Here is a 22,426-nt window from a genome sequence, read left to right on the forward strand (position 1 = left end):
CATGAGCTGAAATACCTCACATAGATTGGCAGCATCTGTATCAGTGGGGGTTTTCAGATGTAGCAGCTGTTTTCCATTCTGAAAGTTGGGTGATATGACAGAGTTGCTGGTTCCAGTTCAGAGCTAGGACAGAATTGAGGAGTTTTATAGGTGGAGCCTTTTTCAGAAGCAAGTGAGACACCCACAAGTTTTTTATGTTTGTGTTTATACATAGAAAGATTCCAGTTCTGGAAGAGAACTGTTTGCTCTAGTGAAGGGCATGATTAAGTCCCTTTCCTGGGTGTGTGTGGTAACAAACATTTAGGGGTCTATTATAATGTCGGGCGGATCCGCACCACCTGTATGGCAGTGGAGATCCGCCTGACATTATTCCCCACCCGCCACCCATTTCCCTCGCCATATGAGGATGGCGGGGGGGACCCCATCGGACGGAAAGACCGTCCGCCGGTTTTCCGCTGGTCACACAGGTGACCGGGCGGAAAAGGGGCCTGATGGGGTATAATGCAGGCAGGTAGCAGGCATGCGGTGATCGCAGCTGGGGGCCTGTTGCGGGCCCCCAGCATGTTGGGGGGCACATAGGGGGTACCTATGGTGCCCCCCTGCATTTGCATGCACAATGTGGCAGGCACCGCGTGGTGCCTGTCACGTTGTGCATGCAAATGCACAACATGCCAGTTTAACATTGTGGCGGGTGCTGAATACAGCCCCGCCCGCCACAATGTTAAATATACAGGATGCGACCGCCATGGTGGCAGTCGCATCCTGATAGTCACAGCGGGACCGCCGCACCTCTTGCGGTCGGTCCTGTTGACCGCTATGGTGCCATTGTAATAGACCCCTTTATTGAAGATAAAAGGAAAGGGGAGGGGGGAGGGAAAAAAAGAAGGATATGACAATAATTACAACTTAAGGAAAATCACATTGCTATTACAATAAAATCTCATAAAGGGGAAAAATCATAGTAGCTACTACAATAAAATCTCATAAAAAGCAAGTAAAATGAGCATGAAATGACATGAGCAAAAAGTATATAAGAAATACAAATGCACTATATGATAATAATGGGAATAAAATGTAAGCAACGGTAAACAAAATTCATGGTGGCTTGCGGACCTCAACAACATCAGGATCCATGGAGGAGCACGCTGGAGCAGTGGAGGAAAGATATGTTACCAAAGGAAGTCATATAAGGTCCCGTTTAATGGCCAGGGAAACAGGAGATACAAAATTGGTGTCTAGCCGGGGATGGAAACAAACTGCATTACACCAAGAATGATAAGACACGTTTGCAGCCTGTTTCCAATGAGACGTAATAGAGTGTAAAGCAACAGCTATTAAGAGGCCAAGGAGTTGGTAATGGCTAGGAGATTGAGGAAGGTCAGGTGAAATGGAACCCAGAAAAACAAGAGCTGGGGAGAAGGGGATCTGAAAATGGAAAATCTTTTGGATTTGGGTCTATACTGAAGTCCAGAACTTGGATATATGTGGACAATCAAAAAGCATGTGTTTTAAGTCTGCTGGGGAAAAGGGGCAAGACCAACAGGTAGGGGGAGTCTCCGATGAAAAACAGGACAGGGAAAGTGGGGTAAGCAAAACTCTGTGAAAAAATAAAGTATAACGTTTGGGTAGTATTAGCAGCTCTAGAGGCTTTATGGAGTCTGGTCCAGATCTTATCCCAAAGAAGAACGGACCAGTCTTGAGAAAGATCAGACTCCCAAGCAATCTCAAGTTTAGATTTCGCTCGATCAACTGTGTGACGGAAGGAATTATAAAGAGAAGAAGCGGAGGGGGTAGATTCTAATAAGGAGGAAGTGGCTTTACAATTGAGAGGTATATCATTGGATATCGGCAATGAGTGGAGATAAGAGTTGAGAACAGGTAAAAGCAAGTTATATTGTGAACAGGCACTGGGGGGTAACTGAAAAGAGTACTGAAGTTCAGATATTTTATCATCCTGACGGATCTTAGTAAGAAAGGGTTCTAAAGCCAAAACAAATAAAAGAGGGGAAAGTGGACAGCCTTGACGTACACCTATGTGTAGGGAGAAATATTCTGAAGTCATCCCATTAACAAAAATGGAAGCTTGGGGGTTAGAGTAGAGTAAAGAGATAAGAGAAATACATTTAGAAGAAATGCCAAACCAACGAAGAGCTTGAAACATAAAATCCCATCCAATCCTGTCAAAAGCGTTTTCCGCATCTAAGGAGATAGCTGCGAAGGGGAGATCTAACTGCGAAGCTCTGCTGATAATATTAAGAAAGACTCACGAGTTGTCTGAGGAAAGACGGCCCTTAACAAACCCGGATTGCTCAGGACCAATTAGATCTGGTAAGAGGGGGTCCATTCGGAGAACCAGGATTTTAGCTAGTATCTTATAGTCCGTGTTGACCAGAGAGATCGGGCGATAATTCTTGCAAAGAGAGTGATCTTTATCCTCTTTGGGAATTAAGCAGATTAAAGCCTGTTGAAAGGAACCGCTCGAAGACTCTGCTGCAATAAAAGATTGGAATAGAAGTAGAAGTTTAGGAAGAAGGATAGGGGCAAAATGACTATAAAATGATTATAAAATTCAATGGTGAAGCCGTCGGGACCAGGAGCTTTCCCATGCCTTAGTTTAGATACCGCAAGAGAGATCTCAGAAAGTGATATATCAAGATCCAAAGATTCTAAATTAACATGGGACGTTTGAGGAGAGGGAAGGGAATGAAAGTAGGAAATAAGATCCGAAGGTGTGGGAATCCGTTCAGGGGTGTACAGAGTATCATAGAATTTGACAAATTCAGAGAGCATTCCTTTGTCTTTAAAAAAGGATTCACCTGAGGAGGTCCGTATAGATTCAATTTTCGTACGCTCTCGTCTTATCTTTAAATAGTTGGCAAGGAGTTTCCCCATTTTATTTTTGCCACCGTAGTATCGGGAATTGCATTTTAATAAAAGATTAGAGGCTGCTTCAGTTGTAAATTTGTTGAAGGAGATTTTCGCTTCAATAAGGTTTTTAAGAGAGGTATCTGAATTAGAGGAATAATAGTCGTGTTCTAGACGCTTAATCTCAGCCAAGATTTGAGCTGACTTGGCTTCCCTAAGTTTTTTCCGTCTTGCTACAAAATTGATAATAAAACCTCGAGATGCTGCTTTGAATGAGTCCCAAACCATGACAAAAGAGGAATCAGGAGTGTGATTAAGAAGGAAAAATTCAGTGGCAAAAGTAGAAAATTCAGAGCAAAAAGTGGGATCTTGGAGCAGAGTGTTATTGAACCTCCATCTGTCCGAGGGAGGAGAGAACGGAAGGAGATCTAAATCTACAAAGACAGGGGCATGGTCAGAGAGTAAAATGGAAACAATTTCGGAACGAATGGCATGCTGGGAGAGGGATTTGCTAAGGAAAATATGATCAATGCGAGATTGGGATTGGTGAGGGGGGGAGAAAAAACTATATTCTCGAAGGTCAGGGTTGCATAATCTTCAGATATCTACCAGAGCATTATTCTTGGAAGTTTTGACAAATTGTGAGTGCATCTTGGAGGGTACAAATCTGGCTTTAGAATGGCGGTCGAGAAAGGGGTCCATGATTTGATTACAGTCCCCACCGAACACAATATAATCCCCAGAAAGGGAAACTAGCTTGTCAGAGATAGAGGGCCAAAAGGATCTGTCAATTCCAGTAGGGGCGTATACATGAAAAAGAGTAAGGGGGATATTATCAATCAGCAAGTTAACAATGACCCAACGGCCAGTAACATCACATTCATGAGAAACCGAGGTAATATTTAACTTTTTATGTAACAAAATCAAACACCATTCTTCTTATCAACAGTGGGGGAGCAGAAAACATGACCCACCCAACAACGTTTAAGCTTTAAGGCCTCCTCCTCAGAAAGATGAGATTCCTGAAGGAAGGCGACATCAGTATGAAGTCTAGCAAGGTGTGATAATACCCTTTGCCTTTTAATGGGATTATTTAATCTCTTAATGTTCCATGTTGTGACTCGGAATGAAACAGTACACAAAAGCAAGTAACAATAACATGCTCATTAAATGCAAAAATTGAGAAAAAACTGGTAAAGTGGTGAAAGGAAGAGATGATGAAAATACTAGAAGAAGAAAAGGAGAAGAAAAAAGAGACCAGAAGGAACAGGAAAGAGAGAGAGAAGGGAAAGGAGGTCCAAGAACAGGAGAGGGAGAAAAAAGATAGGGATAGAAACAATCAAGAAGACAGTACATGTCCAAAACGAACGACTGAAAGACATACTTACGAAAATGAAAAACGCAAAACGAGAACGGGGGTGGTGGAGACGGGAGATGACGGCGACGACATCCAGAGCGAACACCGAACCTCTAATACCAAGAATCCGAAGGGCAGCATACAGAAACAATTGGGTACGTCAGGGTAAAAGGAGGAGAGGAAACACCTGTAACAATAGGAGAAAGAAAGGGATGAGTACCTGGGATTTGAGGACATCTGAAACAAAAGTATGCGAACAGAAGAGAGGTTGAGGAAGAAACTGACACCAAAGAAACATGGACCACAATGGAGAGACGACAAAGAAAGAGCAACAACAACATCATTGAAGATTCATCAGGTCCACTTTGTAACAAAGACCAATAATGATCAAGACCCCTCAGACAGGTTTGGAGACGTCCATAACATCAGGGCCATGCTGTCAGAGAAACGCCTGGAGGGCTGCAGGATCTTCGTAGGTGGTGGTTCTGTCCTTGTAAGTAACCTTGAAGAGGCATGGATGTAGAAGACCATATCGAGCATTGAGGGCTCGCATTTGTGGACGCATGTCCAGGAACTTCTTCCGCCGATCCGCAGTGGCTTTGGAGACATCTTGAGATAGATAAAGACGATGACCTTCCCATAAGATTTGCTTTTTGAGCTTAGCAGCTGCAAGAACCTGTAGAAGATCAGTATACTGCAGGAATAACATGATAACTCCTCTGGGTTTGGTAGCTACCTTAGGGCCAAGGCGATGAGCTCTTTGTATATTGACGGATGATAAGGCTGGAGCACCCGGTATTTTGGCAAGAAAGGATTGAAAGAAAGTGGTAGGGTTAGACCCCTCTGTAAGTTCCGGAAGGCCGTACAAGCGTAGATTGTTCCTACGATTCCTGTTTTCCAAATCCTCAGTCTGCCTTTTGAGTAGAAGTATCTCCGCCTCCATTGAAGGAATAGAGGAACAAGTGGATTGTAAAGATTCGGTTGTTTGTTCCAGGATTAGAACACGTGAGTCCAGAGACGACCACTTATCTTGCATAGCTTGCATGTTTTTGGTGGTAGCTTCCATAAATGGTTTGAAAGCACGTAATTCCTCCAAAATGAGATCAATGGAGGAGGGAGAAGAAGTGTTCCCAGGAGATGGAGGATCTTTCTTCTGGCGTTTAGAGGAGACTAATGTTGAAGGAGTTTTGCTTCTATCGTGAGCCTTAGGAATAGCTCCATGAGGTGATTCAGATATTGACGACATGTTTTCTTCCACATCCAGCGGAGAGGAGTCGGTATCAGAACCAGCAGGCGCTTTAGGAGCAGTGGAGAGTTTCAAAGTATGAAGCTTCCCCATGAAAACTCACAAAAGGAGTGGTGATGACTGCTGAGGAGAGAATACTGCCCCCTTATTGCATGGATAAGCTAGTCAGAGAGAATGTTCATCATCATGGTGAGACAGGTCAGAACTAGTCACACAGGAGACAAATGGTACACATTGACACTGTGGGGATCACCATGGGGCTGACTCAAATTTTCAAGCTTCCAAAGATCACGAAATGAGCTCCCTTGTTGTCTGCAAGAGTAATGCTTGTTGTTTAAGCACTGAGATTCATTTATTTTCTGCCGCGTGTTCCTGGCTGTGATCAATAATACTGCTGTGGAGACGTCTACATATCAGCAGTTTTTAAGCGGGAACCACGCAGGCATTCCTTTGGCTTCAAGACACATTGCTGCGCTGTTTTGCTTATATTTACTTTTAGGCACAGCCGAGTAAGCATTCATTGATAGCTTGAGCTGTATTAGAGATGCTGAGCCGGAACCTTAAAAAAGGAATGCAGGAGGTATAGATGCTCTTGCAATGAGGCGCCTGGCCAGTTCACAAAATGGCAGATAAAGATCCAGGAATCAAAAATGTAGCTCAGTTTTCACAGAAAAATAGCCAGGAGTACTGCAAAGGGCATTAAAGAGGCTCACCATTCTAGAGTGAGCGAGCACATATCCTCGACAAGCCCAGTCTGCATATCGGCAAAGTGCAGGTCGGCCGCTGACAGGAATCGCGGCCGACGCATAACATGGCGGCAAAGGTCGCAGAGAGCGGGACCTACGGGCGCTTATGTTCAAACGTAGCAGAACCGGGAACCAATGAGGACAGTAAACTCACCTCATGCTCCGGTCCACATAACAGTCACTGCGCGCCCCAAAGTCTAGTGGAAGCTCCCGAAAGTCCCAAAGTGTGGAGGTCCGGATCGGAGCTCCGGAATCACGCCGCCATCTTGCCGGCGCGCAAGCCACACCCCCAGACCCCTTGGTGTTTTAAAAAAAGAATTGTACACACATTTCAACTCCAGAATACTGACTTGCACTATATATTCAAAGTACATAGATGTAGAGTTAGAACTTAAAATCTATAATTCTCCATGTACGCTTACATAGACAAAACAATGGCAGTGATGTGCAGGTCAATATTTCTATAGGTAGCATTTTGACATAAAACCAGTGGGAGGAAATACTCTCATAAGGAATTTGATATTTGCTAATGCACATTTGTGTTTTATTTAAGCGCTAAACAGAATTTATGCTGTGTAAATGTTACAACTTTGACCACTACAGGAAATCTATAAGACTCATAGATGCCTGCAGGCTTGTTGTGTACTTTATGGAAAGTCGCTTGTAGTAGGACTATAGAATTAGATGTCTGAGGCTTCCACACGGGTCATTGGGTGCCTGTTTCCCTCAAAAGAATTGTTGGGGAGAGATCGAGGGATGGAGAAAACACTAAATTCTACTGTGTTCTTCTGTTCACCAGGTACATATATTCTCAGAACACCCATCTTCTACTTTTATTTTAGATTATCGCGTATCTGACTATTTGTATTGCCTAATCAGCCTCGTGTATCGTGCGGGATGCAACAGGAAACCTGACAGACACCCTGTATCTTGGCACCGCCAACTGCCAGTCGGCTGCCTGCTTTCTAGGGTACAACTTCACTTCCTGCCATGAAAGCCCTTGTGAATATGGATTGGTAAACAATTTTCAGGTGAGAATGATCTAATTCCTTTGGGAATGAGTCATTAAAGAAAGGAATGCATGATGTTAATATTTCAAAAAACACTTTTGAACTGGATTGCATCTAACATCTTTTGTCTTGAATGAGTGGGTGAACAGATAATCAAGAAATATTTTGTGTTTTCAAGGTTTTAAAATCAAGTACTAACTGTGATAATTTGCATCCTATTTTTATCATACAAACTGCAGATGGTAGCAATTTCAAAATGTTACTGGACTGCTATGATTAGCTTTGCATTTGATCCCACCTCGAAGGGATGGAACTAATGGAATACTGTTTTAGGATTGAATGCACCAAATCTACTTGTAGCCCACTCACATTGCTATGAAATGTTGTCTTTATCGTTTTATATTCATGACTCAGTTTAATTTGCGTTATACGTAAATATGCTGAAGAACAGGTACACTGATCACTAAATACATGTTTTCTCAATTAATTCTAGAGACCACTTTGTGTCCATGCTGACTGATTTTATCAGTACTTTTTATGTAGAGGGAATTGCCTTGGATCGATAAGCATTGATTCTAGTAGTAGTGACTCGAGCCTTTAAACAAAAACTTGGCATTGGTGCTGAATTAGTCCTTCCCGATCCTACTGTGAAGACTTCCAATTAGACATCTTGGTCAAGCTGATATTGGTTTTCAAATTCCAATCAGTGTTTCTTCAGCTCCAACAAATGTCTAACTCATAAATTCTATAACTCCATATAATTCTATATAAACATCACTAACACATCTCTCAATGCAGCACAATGAAATGATTCCAATCTACCAACGTCAGTGTTTACTTGTGCAAACCAAGAATGAAGCGCAATCTGCCTCTGAAGTCCTAAAAAATCTCTTACAAAAATATTTTCATATAACTCCTTTTGTTTTACATACAGAAAATCATCTGTACCAATTTCAAATTTAGCTTTTATCTTTAAGGTGATGCCCAAGATATTTATAGTTTTGGGGTCTGCCTGTTAACCCATTTCAACAGCTTAACACACATGCAGGAAACATTTTAATTTGAGCTGTAGGATTCTACTGATACTTTAGCAATGACACTAGACGAGTTAGTACTTCTACAGATTATGCTGTACTTGGTCTATGAGAGGATTATACCGGTTATGTAAGGCTCTATTCCTGAGTTTTAGACCCGAGCCACATATGAGGGATTATAACAAGTGTTGTAAGGCCATTAGAACATCCGACTCTCTGAGGATAGATTGTTCTAAATTGAAAAGAAAAACATTAACCATTTTGGTGCAGGAGGACTATACCAGCCATTGTTGCCCTTAGCCACTCAATTGTCGTCAATGGAGCTATTATCCAACATTCCAGTGTTCCAGTAGAATGTATGGAACAGTTTTAAAAAAATATAAGCCTGCAATTAGGAGCGAATTAAAGAATACCTCAAACATTATGAGTTTTACACAGTATGAGATGTGCTTGGAAAGACAGCTTGTTTTGATAAACCTTTTCGCTCACCAGGTGATGGCTATGTTTTCTGGATTTGGTCCCCTCATCACAGCTGGCATTTTCTCAGCTACACTTTCTTCTGCCCTGGCATCGCTAATCAGTGCCCCAAAAGTCTTCCAGGTAAGAGTGATGGCTGACTACCAGCACAGCGTTTGCATGGTGGAGTAACCCTCACTGTTCTATATTTCAAAATGTACATCTGATCACTTCCAAATGAAAATATTTATGTCTTTATGTACATCATTTTTTTAACTCCATTATATCCACATGCCACTTCTTACAGCCCGATTCTGATCTCGTTCGGAAAGCAAACCAAACGACTCGTGTTCGGAATGCTTTCCGTACGACTCATGTCAGGGGAGTCCGACCGAACAAGTACGATGCATTTGAATGCATTCGGATACGATTCGGTTGGACTCCCATTGACTTCAATGGGAGACTGTGTACCGACAAAAGGGGTGGTTGAGGGTCATCGTGCACCCTGTGGCGCGCACCCCTTGGTGCCTGCCACACTGTGCATGGTCTGAAAGGGGGGCCCTGGGTGAAGGGAGGCCTGCTACAGGCCCTCAAATACCGATTCCAGCAGCCTTTTCGATGCGGGCAAAAGGAGTCGTAAAGGCTGTCTGAATCGTTGATCGTACTTGCTCGCTTGGAAAACCTAATCCATAGAGCTGTACAATTCGGCTCCGGAGGGCTCTATCCTCTCTGTATACCTTCAGGAAAGGATTCAGTCAGCGCTAACGGTTTCTAGGCATCGTACTTGGTCATTTGGAATTGGAAATAAATCAGACGGGAACAAGGTCTCAGGATCAGTTTAGGTAAAACCAAATCTGATTTAGAGCCCTTCCGACCGAGATCGGAATTGGGCCTGAAGTCTCTTATGCTATGCTTTTGTGTTATACTTACCTGTTCCTTCTCTTCTATACCCATCCTTTGCTCTCCTGCTCTCCTTCTCTTGTCTCACTTTTTCATTCTTCTCAACATTTCTTTCCTCATTTTCTCTCTTTTGCTTTCTCTACATATCTCTCTTCCTTTGCATTTTCTCCATTGCTTGTCTTTTGCTTGTTGTTCTTCGCTAACTTTCTCGTTTGATCTCTGTGTCTCTCTCTCAATTACTCTCCTACTTTCCATCACTCTCATCACATCACATTCATCATTTCTGTCCCTCAGGATGTCTTGATCTCTCCATCTCTCTTTCTCCAGCTTTTCTTTCCTAAGCACACACATTTCCATTGACACGTGTACACAAATGTGCATGTGTGCATACACATACACAGATGCTTTGATCGAACATGGCAGTGGTAATTTCTTTGACTAAGAAACTTACACTTATGGAAATAATTTATGTTAACTAGTTTCGGTGTTAAATTACATGGAATTTGAGTGAAGAAGATCAGTCACGAAACAGCTCTTTTTGATTTTACTGTGCTGTATGCATGGAAGAGTTAAATCACAAGGGTAATGGAATGTTTGGGATATATTAGTTAAAATACCTGTCTCTTTCCTCTAGGCTCTATGCAAGGATAACATTTACAATGGTCTAGAATTCTTTGCTGTTGGTCATGGGAAAAATAACGAGCCCCTCCGAGGCTATATCTTGACCTTCTTTATAGCACTAGGGTTTATTCTAATAGGTAAGCCTCAAACACAGCATTCCTTGTTGATGAGACATATAAGGTAAGAATCATGAACTTTATAGTTAATTTTTCCTTTTGCTGTATGTATGCCCATAATATTGTGATGTATTCCTATAGGTTCTGAATCGATCCCCCTATTCCTGACCCTATTCTGGTTAACTAACCAACAAGTTAACTAGCAGTCAGCCCATGAGGCAGCAAACCCCCATGATGCAGATACCGTTATCTGACGAAACCACACTACGGCACAGGAACGTGTTATCTGATTAGGTCATAACGCTTGCGATCTAATTAGACAAGCGATATTCCTCCAGCCCCTGATAAGGCATACGGAGTTCTCATAACAAATCAAACCTATGACAACCTGGGAAAAACCCCTGCGGCCATTGTTTTGATTTCACCAAGAACTTCAGCAAAATAATGTGCTAACGACCTGGTCGTATGACATCCTTATTGACGTATCTATGTCCATCCTTACGTCAATCTCGGCACCTTAAAGGTATAAATATTACCGATATTGCCCTATGCAAACACACGCGGTGGTGACGAGACGGAGCAGCCATACTTGCCGAAGCCCCGAGCAGAGCAGACCCCGCTGGCACAGCCCCGCCTTCCTGACGCGCTGAGAACGAGACGCGCTGCTTTCTCCTGCCGAGAAATCCAGCACCGGCGTTTCCGGGTAGCCCTCGCAGGCAGCCTGGAATATCGAGAGCAGAGAGAGAGATACCATCCCTCATTCATCCTAACTTCCAGGTACAGAACTGAATAACCCCTCACAGAGAATTCTTTAGTCAGTCACTTGGCAAAAACAAACTTAACTTAAACTGTAACTTTCTATTCCCGCCCACGTATTAGGCTCAGGTCAGGTACACGGGGTAGGCGTATCTAGAAACACCAGTTGAGTACGTTTAGTCAAATGTATATGTGTATGTAATATATTTTATTCATTTTAAACCTTCATATGGCTTAGAAACCATATCAATGTTTTTACAGTATTATTTTATACTTCTGCTTTTAATGTATGCACTTTACTTAACGATAAGTATTGCAATAATATCGATCCATTTCTCTTGTACGAGAAAAGAGACTGATCAATAAATAACATCTTTTATTGAACACGCCCGTCTCTTCCTTTTCTCTACAATCTGATGAGACTAAGAATGCACGTACTGACTGAGTAAAATAAATTGCCTTTTGTTCACACGACTCTCGAGATACACTCTTGATTAGGGGAGAGCAAAGTTGTCATGTTCTATGGTTGTCAGAAACTAAATCCCTTCTTGTCTAATCAGGGAAGTTAATTCCTTCCTGAACATTCGAGAAAGTTTCTAGTGAACTCTGAGCTAGCTGGCAAACCCAAAACTTTAAGTCTAATATCGACAGTAGTAGACCTAGTTAACGTCTGGTCTAGGCCTATACTATTGAAGGTATTATTCCAATGCGCAGAGCCTATTGGGATAATAGGAACTACACTACATGGCGCCCAACGCGTTTGGAAAGGGCGATAAAACTAACGTAAGACATTTAAAGTAACTCAGTCGTGCTTTCTCACTCAGACCCCTTTTTCCCATAATACTCCAAAGACGTCTGGAGTGGGTAATAAAGGTAATATCCGCCAAACATCGCAGGAGGAAACTCCTATGTATGGTACTTGGTTTAGTCAACGTTGAAGGATAAACCGTTCCAAAATATTGTGCATCTAATCTTTGTTTCCATAAGAAACCTGATCTGCAAACAAACAAAGTAACCATCCTGTCGGTAAAATGGTAGACAGTGATGATGAAAGAGAGGCAGTTAGATTAGCAACTGAACTCGCAGCAGCTGATACTGCACTGCAAGACGCAGACCCGGATATAATACTCATCCCGGTCATTAAAAGGAAATCTATAACCTTAAAACTTATAGAAAATGGACTGACACCTAGAGGTGGTACAGTCATATTCGTAATTGAGGCACACGAATATCGGCAGACAGAGGTATACTATTCATGGATAAATTTTCCTGCAGCAAATGCTGTAACAAAGTACTTCCACTATTACAAAATAGAGGAACCTCCTGAAACGTACACTCCTTTCGAGGAGGTGGAAGTACCACTCAAATTTCAAGAGCACCTGCTCTTATTTGATGGCGCCCTAAAACATAATAATCACATCACCAGGCTCGGTCCCTTAGGTAGACCAGGAGCAACGTGGCCGGTCCTAGCCGGATACACACCACATCCAGACATCGACGGGATGTCTGCAGCAAACCTTTTAACACAGCTAAAACAATTAATAAAAATACATAGACAATTAGTCCAGTATGTGATGCGGACTTCTACAATTCAGCCAGCAATTAAAATTCCACATCTGACCCCTCACCAGGGGAACACAAATAAAATTACACCACAGAACATACAGTCCTGCCTAGGTAAAGTACCAGCTAAACGGGAACAAATACCATTCTGGTTGGCACAGAAAATAACCCAAATTGAGGCGGTGTTTCTTGACACCACCCCGTTAGAAAAACACAGGATTCTGACTATCTGTCTTCCAATGGGAATCGCACCACACATTGAGGACTGTGACACTTGGGGTACAGTCTTTGCTTCCATTTACACAAAAACGTACGGTGTTCCATCCATTTCGGTAATACCAGATGTGCTAAAACAAATTCAAGACGAATATGGTCCAGAACCCGCTTTAACTCTTGGTATGAAATTACTAAAAGACTTCAAGCAGGTCTCAGCTATATTATTAGCCAACATAAAGGGAGATGCAGCAAACGTGGCGATTCGCCAGAGGTTAAAGGAGACAGATATAGCAGACCAACCAGCTGAAATTGCCAGAATCATAGAAAAATCCTATGAGGAACTAGGTAGAGATAGTTTAGGTGGAATACCAGTAAAGCCACAACTGATTGAAAGTCCTGAAAAAATATTTTTTAATAATAATTCAACATCACAGAAAAAGAGCTGGGATGGAAACAAACAATCCAATCCTAAAGAAAAGAAATTCCAGTCCAGAGGCAGGTCTCCAAGGCAAAGAGAAAAATCTCCGAACCAAAGACACAGGTCACCCCAGAGTGACCCCTCTGGGAAAAGATATAACCTTAGAAATAGGGATAATATAAAAAAGCCTGATAGATATCAAGACATTGATACACGTCCCTCTCAATCTTTTCAGACTTCCTCGCAGAAATCGGAAAGAAGAGGACGATCAGAACAAAGAGAAGAGCACGCCAAGTCCAAAGACAAGGAACCTGCTCAGCTAAAAAAGAAATTACAATTTCCAAAAAAGAAGGTAGCCAGTATCAAGGTAGTTAACAATGCCGAGAATACTGAGGACACAACTGAAAAACGGAGAATGGGCTCAGACAATGCTAGACAGCGCAGCAGAAGTGAGCATAGCTCGCAAAGTCCTTATGAATCATCTGGAGACAGTGGACACGAATGAATATCTTCAAGTGGAAACTGCAGACACCAGAGTTAGCAAACCTCACAAAATATACGAAATAACATTACGTATAGAGGGAGATAAGACTAGAAAAATAAGGGGACTATTTTGGGATAATCTCTCCAAGGGCTATGACATCCTTCTAGCTGAAAAAGACTGGCCACCAGAATTTGTCAGGGAGTGCCCTCATGGCGAAGAAGTAATTATGCCTGCCTTCTCAAACCACATCCCAATTCATAAAAAATACACACTTGCTAGAAAGTGGGCAGTAGCTCTAGCTCCTGCTTTATATAAAAATCACGTAGGATGGGATGAGGACTCTCCTCCTCACAAAATCCAGTTAAAATCACAACCTACTGCACAAAGGCAGTACCCAATTAAGCAAGAAGCAAAAAAACAGGTAAAAGAAATTCTAGATCAGCTAGAATACCAGGGGGTGATTGAAACTTGCACCTCACAAATGAACAACCCTTTGTTTCCGGTCTCCAAACCAGACAATTCATACCGTCTAGTTTTGGATTACCGACACCTTAACTCATGTTGCAAAACTTTTGCAGTGCAAAACTCACATAGTGCTGCACTAATGAATAACATAGTGCGCAAAAAATACAAAACAACCTTAGACATCTCTAATGGATTCTTTTGTCAAAACATAGCACCAGAGAGCAGATATTTGTCTGCGTTCTCAATAAATGGCACTCAAAAACAATTCTGTCGGTTAGCCCAGGGGTACAAGAACAGCCCGGGAGTATTCTCAGCGAGAGTAACAGAATTACTACAAATATATGACGACGAAGCATTATCATATGTCGACGACATATACTTAACAGATGATGACTTGGAGACTCACTTGAAGAGAGTGAACACCATAATACTTGGGTTCGCAGCAGAGGGTTACAAATTCAACTTTAAAAAATCCAGAATTGCCCATCTGACAGTCCTGTTCTTAGGATATGAATTATCAAGTGAAGGCAAAAGCCTGGCTGACAATTTTCTAGAAAAATGTGCCGTACTCCAAGCACCTAGAACACTAAAAAACCTACAGTCGATTCTAGGCTTCCTAAATTTCGGAAGAACATATATTGCAAATTACGCAGAAAGGGTCAAACCCCTTTATGATCTAATAAAACCAGATTTTAAAAGATCTAATTGGACTCAAATACACACAGAAATATTGAGATCCTTACAAACAGACATGCTAATTAAAACAAAATTAGAAACACGTGATAACACACGCAATCTTGTGATCCGAGTCATCCCAGGGAGATGCGGATTCACATACCTGACCTCTAATGAGGGAGAAAAGGTACCAATTGCATTCAAATCACACTTGTACACAGAAGCTGAACAGAAATTCAGCATTAAAGAAAAAATTGTTCATGCAGTTCAAACCGCAATAGCTAGAGAAAAAGATCAAGCGGACGGTAGACACATCACAGTCAGAACAGCTGAATCAGCCTTTGAGGCATTAACAACACCATGTAATTTACCAACAACAACATTGAATCCGGAATGGATACAATGGGTGAATTCAATCACAACGGACAAAGTATACTACTACTTTGATCCAGAACTAGAGGAATTAAAAAATCTAGAATATGAAAGAACATTCCCTCTGCCAATCGATATTCTGCCTTTACGGCATTACGCCTGTGTAATTTATACAGACGGACATGCTCAACCCCCCGTTTGGGGAGAACAAGCATACAACCCCACATGTGGGATTACAAAAGAAGTGTGGCGCGGAGGTAAACTAAGACCTCTATTAACAAAACCACACTCAGTAGAAACTAATTCAGAACAACAAACTGAAATATTAGCATTGAAAATGGCGCTAGATAATGCGGATCGCGAATTCCCGACACTTATAGTGTCAGATTCATATTACTGCGTCAAATCATATAACAACGATTTGCAGACATGGATTCAAAACGGTTACAAAGATGACACAGATGCAACAATAAAGCAGAAACTGCTCTGGGAACAAATAGCTCTTTTACAAAAAGAACTACCAAAGACTCACGTGACACACTCACTGAGTCATCAGCGTGATGGCGTTCACGTTGCAGGGAATTCATTGGCTGACACAGCCACAGCGGTAGCAACTAAATCGGCTCCCGTAGTTCGAAAAAAGCGTACATTAAAATACATTGACGGTGAAACAGTGCTGGCGGTGAAAACGTCATTAAAAGGCGACTGCTCAGCGCTACCGATCAACTATCCACTCAATTATACATACATAATCGATGCAAACTCCGTCCCTTTTGCTCGAATCCCTGGAGTGGGGGATAGAGTGATTCCAAACATGGACAGGAAAAACTTGTTAATCGCAGACGCACATATGGGTGAGGGTCTCGGACACCTCAAACTAAAAGATTCTCTGGAAGAATTACAATCACGGTACTGGTGGCCAGGCATGAGCCTGCATCACACCATGTTTGTAAAAAACTGCCCAAACTGCAACAGAGATCGCAGTGGGGAGAGAAACAGCTTAATACCTCGTCGTTTTACTCCAGAAAAAATCAAGAGTAAAAAGCAAGGCTTGCGATTAACATATACAGGCTAGTTTCCACTTATGATGTAGACCACCAGCACTCGGCTGACGTCTGGACTGTTATACAAAGATTTGCGAGTCTAAATGGCATATACGCTAAGAGCATGCTACGTTTGACCATTGTTTTCACTCTAGCCCTCCAGCCTGAGGGGACACATGGCCAAATGAGCATAGCACAGCGGGAATCTTCTCACTTCCTTCCTGAGGGATACGGGATGGTGTAAAGAAAAAACCAAGGCATAAAGCAATCTATAATGGAAAGGTATTAGGTTCGGGAGCTGGGTGGGTCAAACATCTAATAAGTGTCCAACGTAGTCTAAATAACTTGCCAAGAAATTCTCTGAAGGGATTCAGTCCGTACGAATTATTATTTGGAACTAGGATGTTGATCTCTGACCTTGATAGTCAGACTTCAGTGGTGAAAGAAAAAAGCTTTGATATCAAAGACCGTTTGGCTATTTTGCAGGACTTAAACAAAACAAGAAAAGACCTGAGCAACATAAAGTTGAAACAACAGCCAACAACCACTGAAGAACCACCACCTGTCCCAGCAAGACCTGTCTGGATTCCAAAAGTCGGGGATCTGGTCAGAGAAAAGATCGCGGTAAAGAAGGAATTTGGGCCTTCTTACAGAAAAGCAGTTCCTGTCTTGTCTGTCAACGGGACAAGATCAGTTGTACTACCGCCGCTTGCTGGTAAAAAGGAGAACCGAGTTGTATCCATCGACCTGGTAAAACCACAATCATGTGGCCGATAACAAATAGTAGGCCAAGTGGACTCCCAATAAGTAGCAGAACACCAAGGTTTGCTACCAGTACAGAGGTCCTAACTAAGAGGCTTATTACATTCGAAACGCCTACAAAAGAACAACAAGGACTATGCAACAATGCAATGGAACTTAGACCTCTGAAAACCCAAATAAAAACATTTAGCAGAGACACACCAATCTATAATGAAGTACCAAGTGCAAATGCAAGAAACAGTGATCCTGAACCAATTGGAACAATTGACAGAACTGCATCCGGCTACTTCATAAACTTCGATGATTCCTCTGAAGGCTTCAGTGAATCAAAGACACAGCCATCATCAAATACCTTTAAAGATAAAGCTAAATTTACCAAACATGATTATTTGCAGGGTTCTACAAATTATGATAGTATGTACTGTTATAACCACTATGGTAATCATTTTCTACATAGATCTGCACAACCTAGAAATGTTTTAAATTATAATCAATGGGAACATTGTGCAACCCCTCCAAAAGGAAGCTCAAGAACCGTTTACGACAAATATTCATATTTTTCAGGTTTTAACATAAGTAATGCTGAAAGATTTTATTTCAAATTGTCAAATAAGACAGGGATGAAGACCATGATAACCAACACGAAATTGATATATTCAGACTCATTCTTTGAACAAATGAATACTTTTGGTTTTGAGTATTGGGACAAAAATGTTGAATTGAAAAGTGTTTGGGGTACAAAAGAATGGCAAGTACAGGGTATAGAATCTTTGTTTAGAGCCTGCATGATCCCAGAACAAATTATATTTTTAAATGACACTGTTCAACAAACCACCTGTCTTGGCCTAGCCAGAATCAAAGACTTAAATAAACCGTCTATTCCAAAACCAACAATGAACACCAATAGTTCTACAGAAGAAGAGATAGACGTAAATTATGTATTAAACCAAAACAGAACACATCCAGATTGGAAACAGTGGTTGATCTGGCCCACAGATACTAATAACTGTCAAGACAGATTCCTGAACAAAACACAGGGGTTCAAAATGACCAGGCCAGACCCTAGATATCCTCAAAGACATCACCCAGGGATAATAACCACCTACAGTGTGGGCAAATTATGCCTTCAATGGCTACAAACTTCCACACTGGCAGAAATTAAGCAACACCTAACTTTACTTACTGAAGGTGCTGACTTGCGTGATTTCACTATGGGACCACGCAAACAGCGTCAAAAGCGTTTCATAGCAGCCTCTGTATATGCAGCATACAATGAGGCCTGGAAGGTTACTCAAATTGAAACAGCAGAGAGAATACGGGAAATTGACCGTATTAATTTGGAAAAATCACTTTCTGTAGTGGACAATGGGTTAATGACTCTGTCCTCCAGAATTTTTTCTTTGGACAGCATTGTGTCTTCAGCAATCGACATATTATCGCAAGACTTACTGTTATTACAACACGGTCAGTCCCAATTGCGTTCTATTGTACAGCTTGGCTGGACGTTACAAAATCTGCGTTCAGGCTATGTGCCTTGGCGTTTAATCAACACAACGTCACTATTCTATATCTTTAACCTTACTGATAGACAAATCAGTATGGCCCAAAAGGGAGCTGATTATACAATCCTGAGCATTGAGAAACTTGAGAGATTACCAGTGACAATGTCAGAACGACCTGTCAGTGAATGGATAATACATGGGATAATAAATATTCCAATTTCAACCTTCAGGTTTCAATACTGCTAAAAAAAATATATATACAGGCTGGCATGTACGAGAAATTGGGAAAGGGGTACATTAAAACAACATGGGACCTGCCCTATTCACATGCATGTGTCAGTAATAAAGGACAGAAAGTGTTTCTTAGTGGCAATAATTGTGCAATGTCACTAAGCGGTACACTTCTGTGTAACGGAATTAGTTTGCACGGAGCCCGTGAAGGGAACTCAAATAACCTTTCATGTCACCAGCAAGGCGCACCTGCAACAGAGATAGAACCATTCTTTCAAAGACTCTATAATGGGAGTTACATTCTAATTGTAGATCACAGATGTTGTAGTCTTATGCCCGGGACTCCTTATCTCGTAACTACGACTGCGAAGGTCAAGTGCTGTGGACACTCATTGTTCCCCAGCTCCTTTCCAGACAGGGAGGCAAGGGCATGGCCCAACTTGAAAATTACTTCTATTCGAATAGATACTTTAAGCAGAATGAAAACAGTGCTTCTTCAGACGCCGACCAGGCTCACGTCATCAAAAGATACATATGATCTACAAGTCGCAAGGACGACTGCAGAGATACATTCATTGTTATCAACTAATTCCCCCATACATTTCGCAGAAATCCTGAATGAAATCTTAAATATTTCTGATACCAGTGGGGTCTCACAAGTATTTAAGACAGTATTTTCGATGGCATTAACACCATTCAAAGCCATACTGGGTATTTTTCCAGACTTCGTCCATTCGATTTTTGGCGGACTCCCCCTCATTTTAGGACTGATTGCAGGAATCCTATTCCTAGTCCTTATTTTTCGTTATGGCAAACCATGTCACAGACAAAACACCTGCGACAAGGGAAGAAACAATCCTAGCCATTGGATACCGGGACCGGATATCAAGAATCCTGGGACTATCCCGGCTTAGAGACCTGAACATGACTTGGTTTCTATCCTTTCGACCTATGTGGCAACGATGTGTTTTACCTGTATTAAGGTGCCTGCTATGCGGAGAAGAATGCGTGTTAGACACCTGTCTGACGCTACAATCGGATGCGCCAATGGATGCAGAAACATTGTTGAGTCCGATCAAGGCTCATGCTTTGTGCTGCCCTCAAAGGCTACCAATCCTGATGACGGCATTCGTGGAAGCTTCACCACTACGATTAAGGGGTAGTGAAGTACAAGATGAAAGCAGCATCGATCAGGTACTACCTTCTGTCAGCAATCCAAATCAGAATGTCAATGGAGACAATCATGCACATGAATGCATGGTTACACCTATTTCCGAGTTAATGGAACTCTCCCAGGAAGCTGTTGACAACTTTTTCGAAAGCCTAAATTACATGATGTTCTCACCAGAACAGAAATAGGGACTTTTGAACAAACTCGTACACGGCGTTCCCTGAATTTGGCCTTCAACTTTAATAACAAAGTCACATGAACAGCTTTCCCTCCAGTTCACGGACAGCAATTTTTTCAGCAGCCCCAAATTATTTTTTACAATTTTTCGGGTCACTTATCTTCTGCTTAAAGTAAGAGACTATTCCTAGAGAACTAAGATTTCTATTTTTAGATAGCTTATAGACATTAGCTGCCCGCTGGTATGTTCATTGTATTATATTCTGTGATGAAGTGGTCTCGAACTTTTTTCTGTATTAAGAGCCATTTCATGTGTAAATCTCATATACCAAATAGCATTAATGTATACAAATGCGTTATTACTTTAGCATTATTCTACAGCTTGAGTGCATACTATACATATGACTGCATTTCTTCCGTATATTTGAAAATTTCAAAATGCATATATGTATTTTGGTGTGGTAAGGTATACACAATACTCTATAAATATATTGTACTATGTTTTACTATGCATAGATTAGTAAATATGACCATAGTTAGCGTGGAGTGGGTGTGATGTATTCCTATAGGTTCTGAATCGATCCCCCTATTCCTGACCCTATTCTGGTTAACTAACCAACAAGTTAACTAGCAGTCAGCCCATGAGGCAGCAAACCCCCATGATGCAGATACCGTTATCTGACGAAACCACACTACGGCACAGGAACGTGTTATCTGATTAGGTCATAACGCTTGCGATCTAATTAGACAAGCGATATTCCTCCAGCCCCTGATAAGGCATACGGAGTTCTCATAACAAATCAAACCTATGACAACCTGGGAAAAACCCCTGCGGCCATTGTTTTGATTTCACCAAGAACTTCAGCAAAAGAATGTGCTAACGACCTGGTCGTATGACATCCTTATTGACGTATCTATGTCCATCCTTACGTCAATCTCGGCACCTTAAAGGTATAAATATTACCGATATTGCCCTATGCAAACACACGCGGTGGTGACGAGACGGAGCAGCCATACTTGCCGAAGCCCCGAGCAGAGCAGACCCCGCTGGCACAGCCCCGCCTTCCTGACGCGCTGAGAACGAGACGCGCTGCTTTCTTCTGCCGAGAAATCCAGCACCGGCGTTTCCGGGTAGCCCTCGCAGGCAGCCTGGAATATCGAGAGCAGAGAGAGAGATACCATCCCTCATTCATCCTAACTTCCAGGTACAGAACTGAATAACCCCTCACAGAGAATTCTTTAGTCAGTCACTTGGCAAAAACAAACTTAACTTAAACTGTAACTTTCTATTCCCGCCCACGTATTAGGCTCAGGTCAGGTACACGGGGTAGGCGTATCTAGAAACACCAGTTGAGTACGTTTAGTCAAATGTATATGTGTATGTAATATATTTTATTCATTTTAAACCTTCATATGGCTTAGAAACCATATCAATGTTTTTACAGTATTATTTTATACTTCTGCTTTTAATGTATGCACTTTACTTAACGATAAGTATTGCAATAATATCGATCCATTTCTCTTGTACGAGAAAAGAGACTGATCAATAAATAACATCTTTTATTGAACACGCCCGTCTCTTCCTTTTCTCTACAATCTGATGAGACTAAGAATGCACGTACTGACTGAGTAAAATAAATTGCCTTTTGTTCACACGACTCTCGAGATACACTCTTGATTAGGGGAGCGCAAAGTTGTCATGTTCTATGGTTGTCAGAAACTAAATCCCTTCTTGTCTAATCAGGGAAGTTAATTCCTTCCTGAACATTCGAGAAAGTTTCTAGTGAACTCTGAGCTAGCTGGCAAACCCAAAACTTTAAGTCTAATATCGACAGTAGTAGACCTAGTTAATGTCTGGTCTAGGCCTATACTATTGAAGGTATTATTCCAATGCGCAGAGCCTATTGGGATAATAGGAACTACACTACAATATATCATTGGATTGTTTATAAACACTAGACTAGACAGCAACAAAGTAGTGACATTAATTGCATTGACTTTCAAAAATGGCTACAAATAAAGAAATGTCTATTGTAGTACATAAACTGAAGGAGGCTATATCTCAATTAATGCATATAAATGAATGCTTAACCATGGAACTAAACAAGTCTACTATCCCAAGGGAAGAAATGTGGATTTGAACAGTCAGGTCTTCATCCTAACACAAACCTACACTTTATTCAAGAATGTGTAAAGAACATGAATAGCCAACAGGAAAATTAAGAACCTTGAGAAGTATG

General features: G+C 41.6%; 1 protein-coding gene across 1 annotated transcript in view; it reads left to right on the top strand.

The window, feature by feature from the left end:
- LOC144797845 (solute carrier family 12 member 2-like) overlaps positions 1-22,426 on the top strand; it is a 157,528-nt gene that overhangs the window by 52,493 nt on the left and 82,609 nt on the right. The window contains 3 exon segments of the mRNA XM_078668653.1: positions 7,094-7,245; positions 8,751-8,858; positions 10,249-10,372. Coding sequence (XP_078524779.1) covers positions 7,094-7,245; positions 8,751-8,858; positions 10,249-10,372 — 384 coding nt within the window.

The sequence above is a fragment of the Lissotriton helveticus genome, chromosome 12, assembly GCF_964261635.1.
Source record: "Lissotriton helveticus chromosome 12, aLisHel1.1, whole genome shotgun sequence".
Classification (NCBI taxonomy): Eukaryota; Metazoa; Chordata; class Amphibia; order Caudata; family Salamandridae; genus Lissotriton; species Lissotriton helveticus.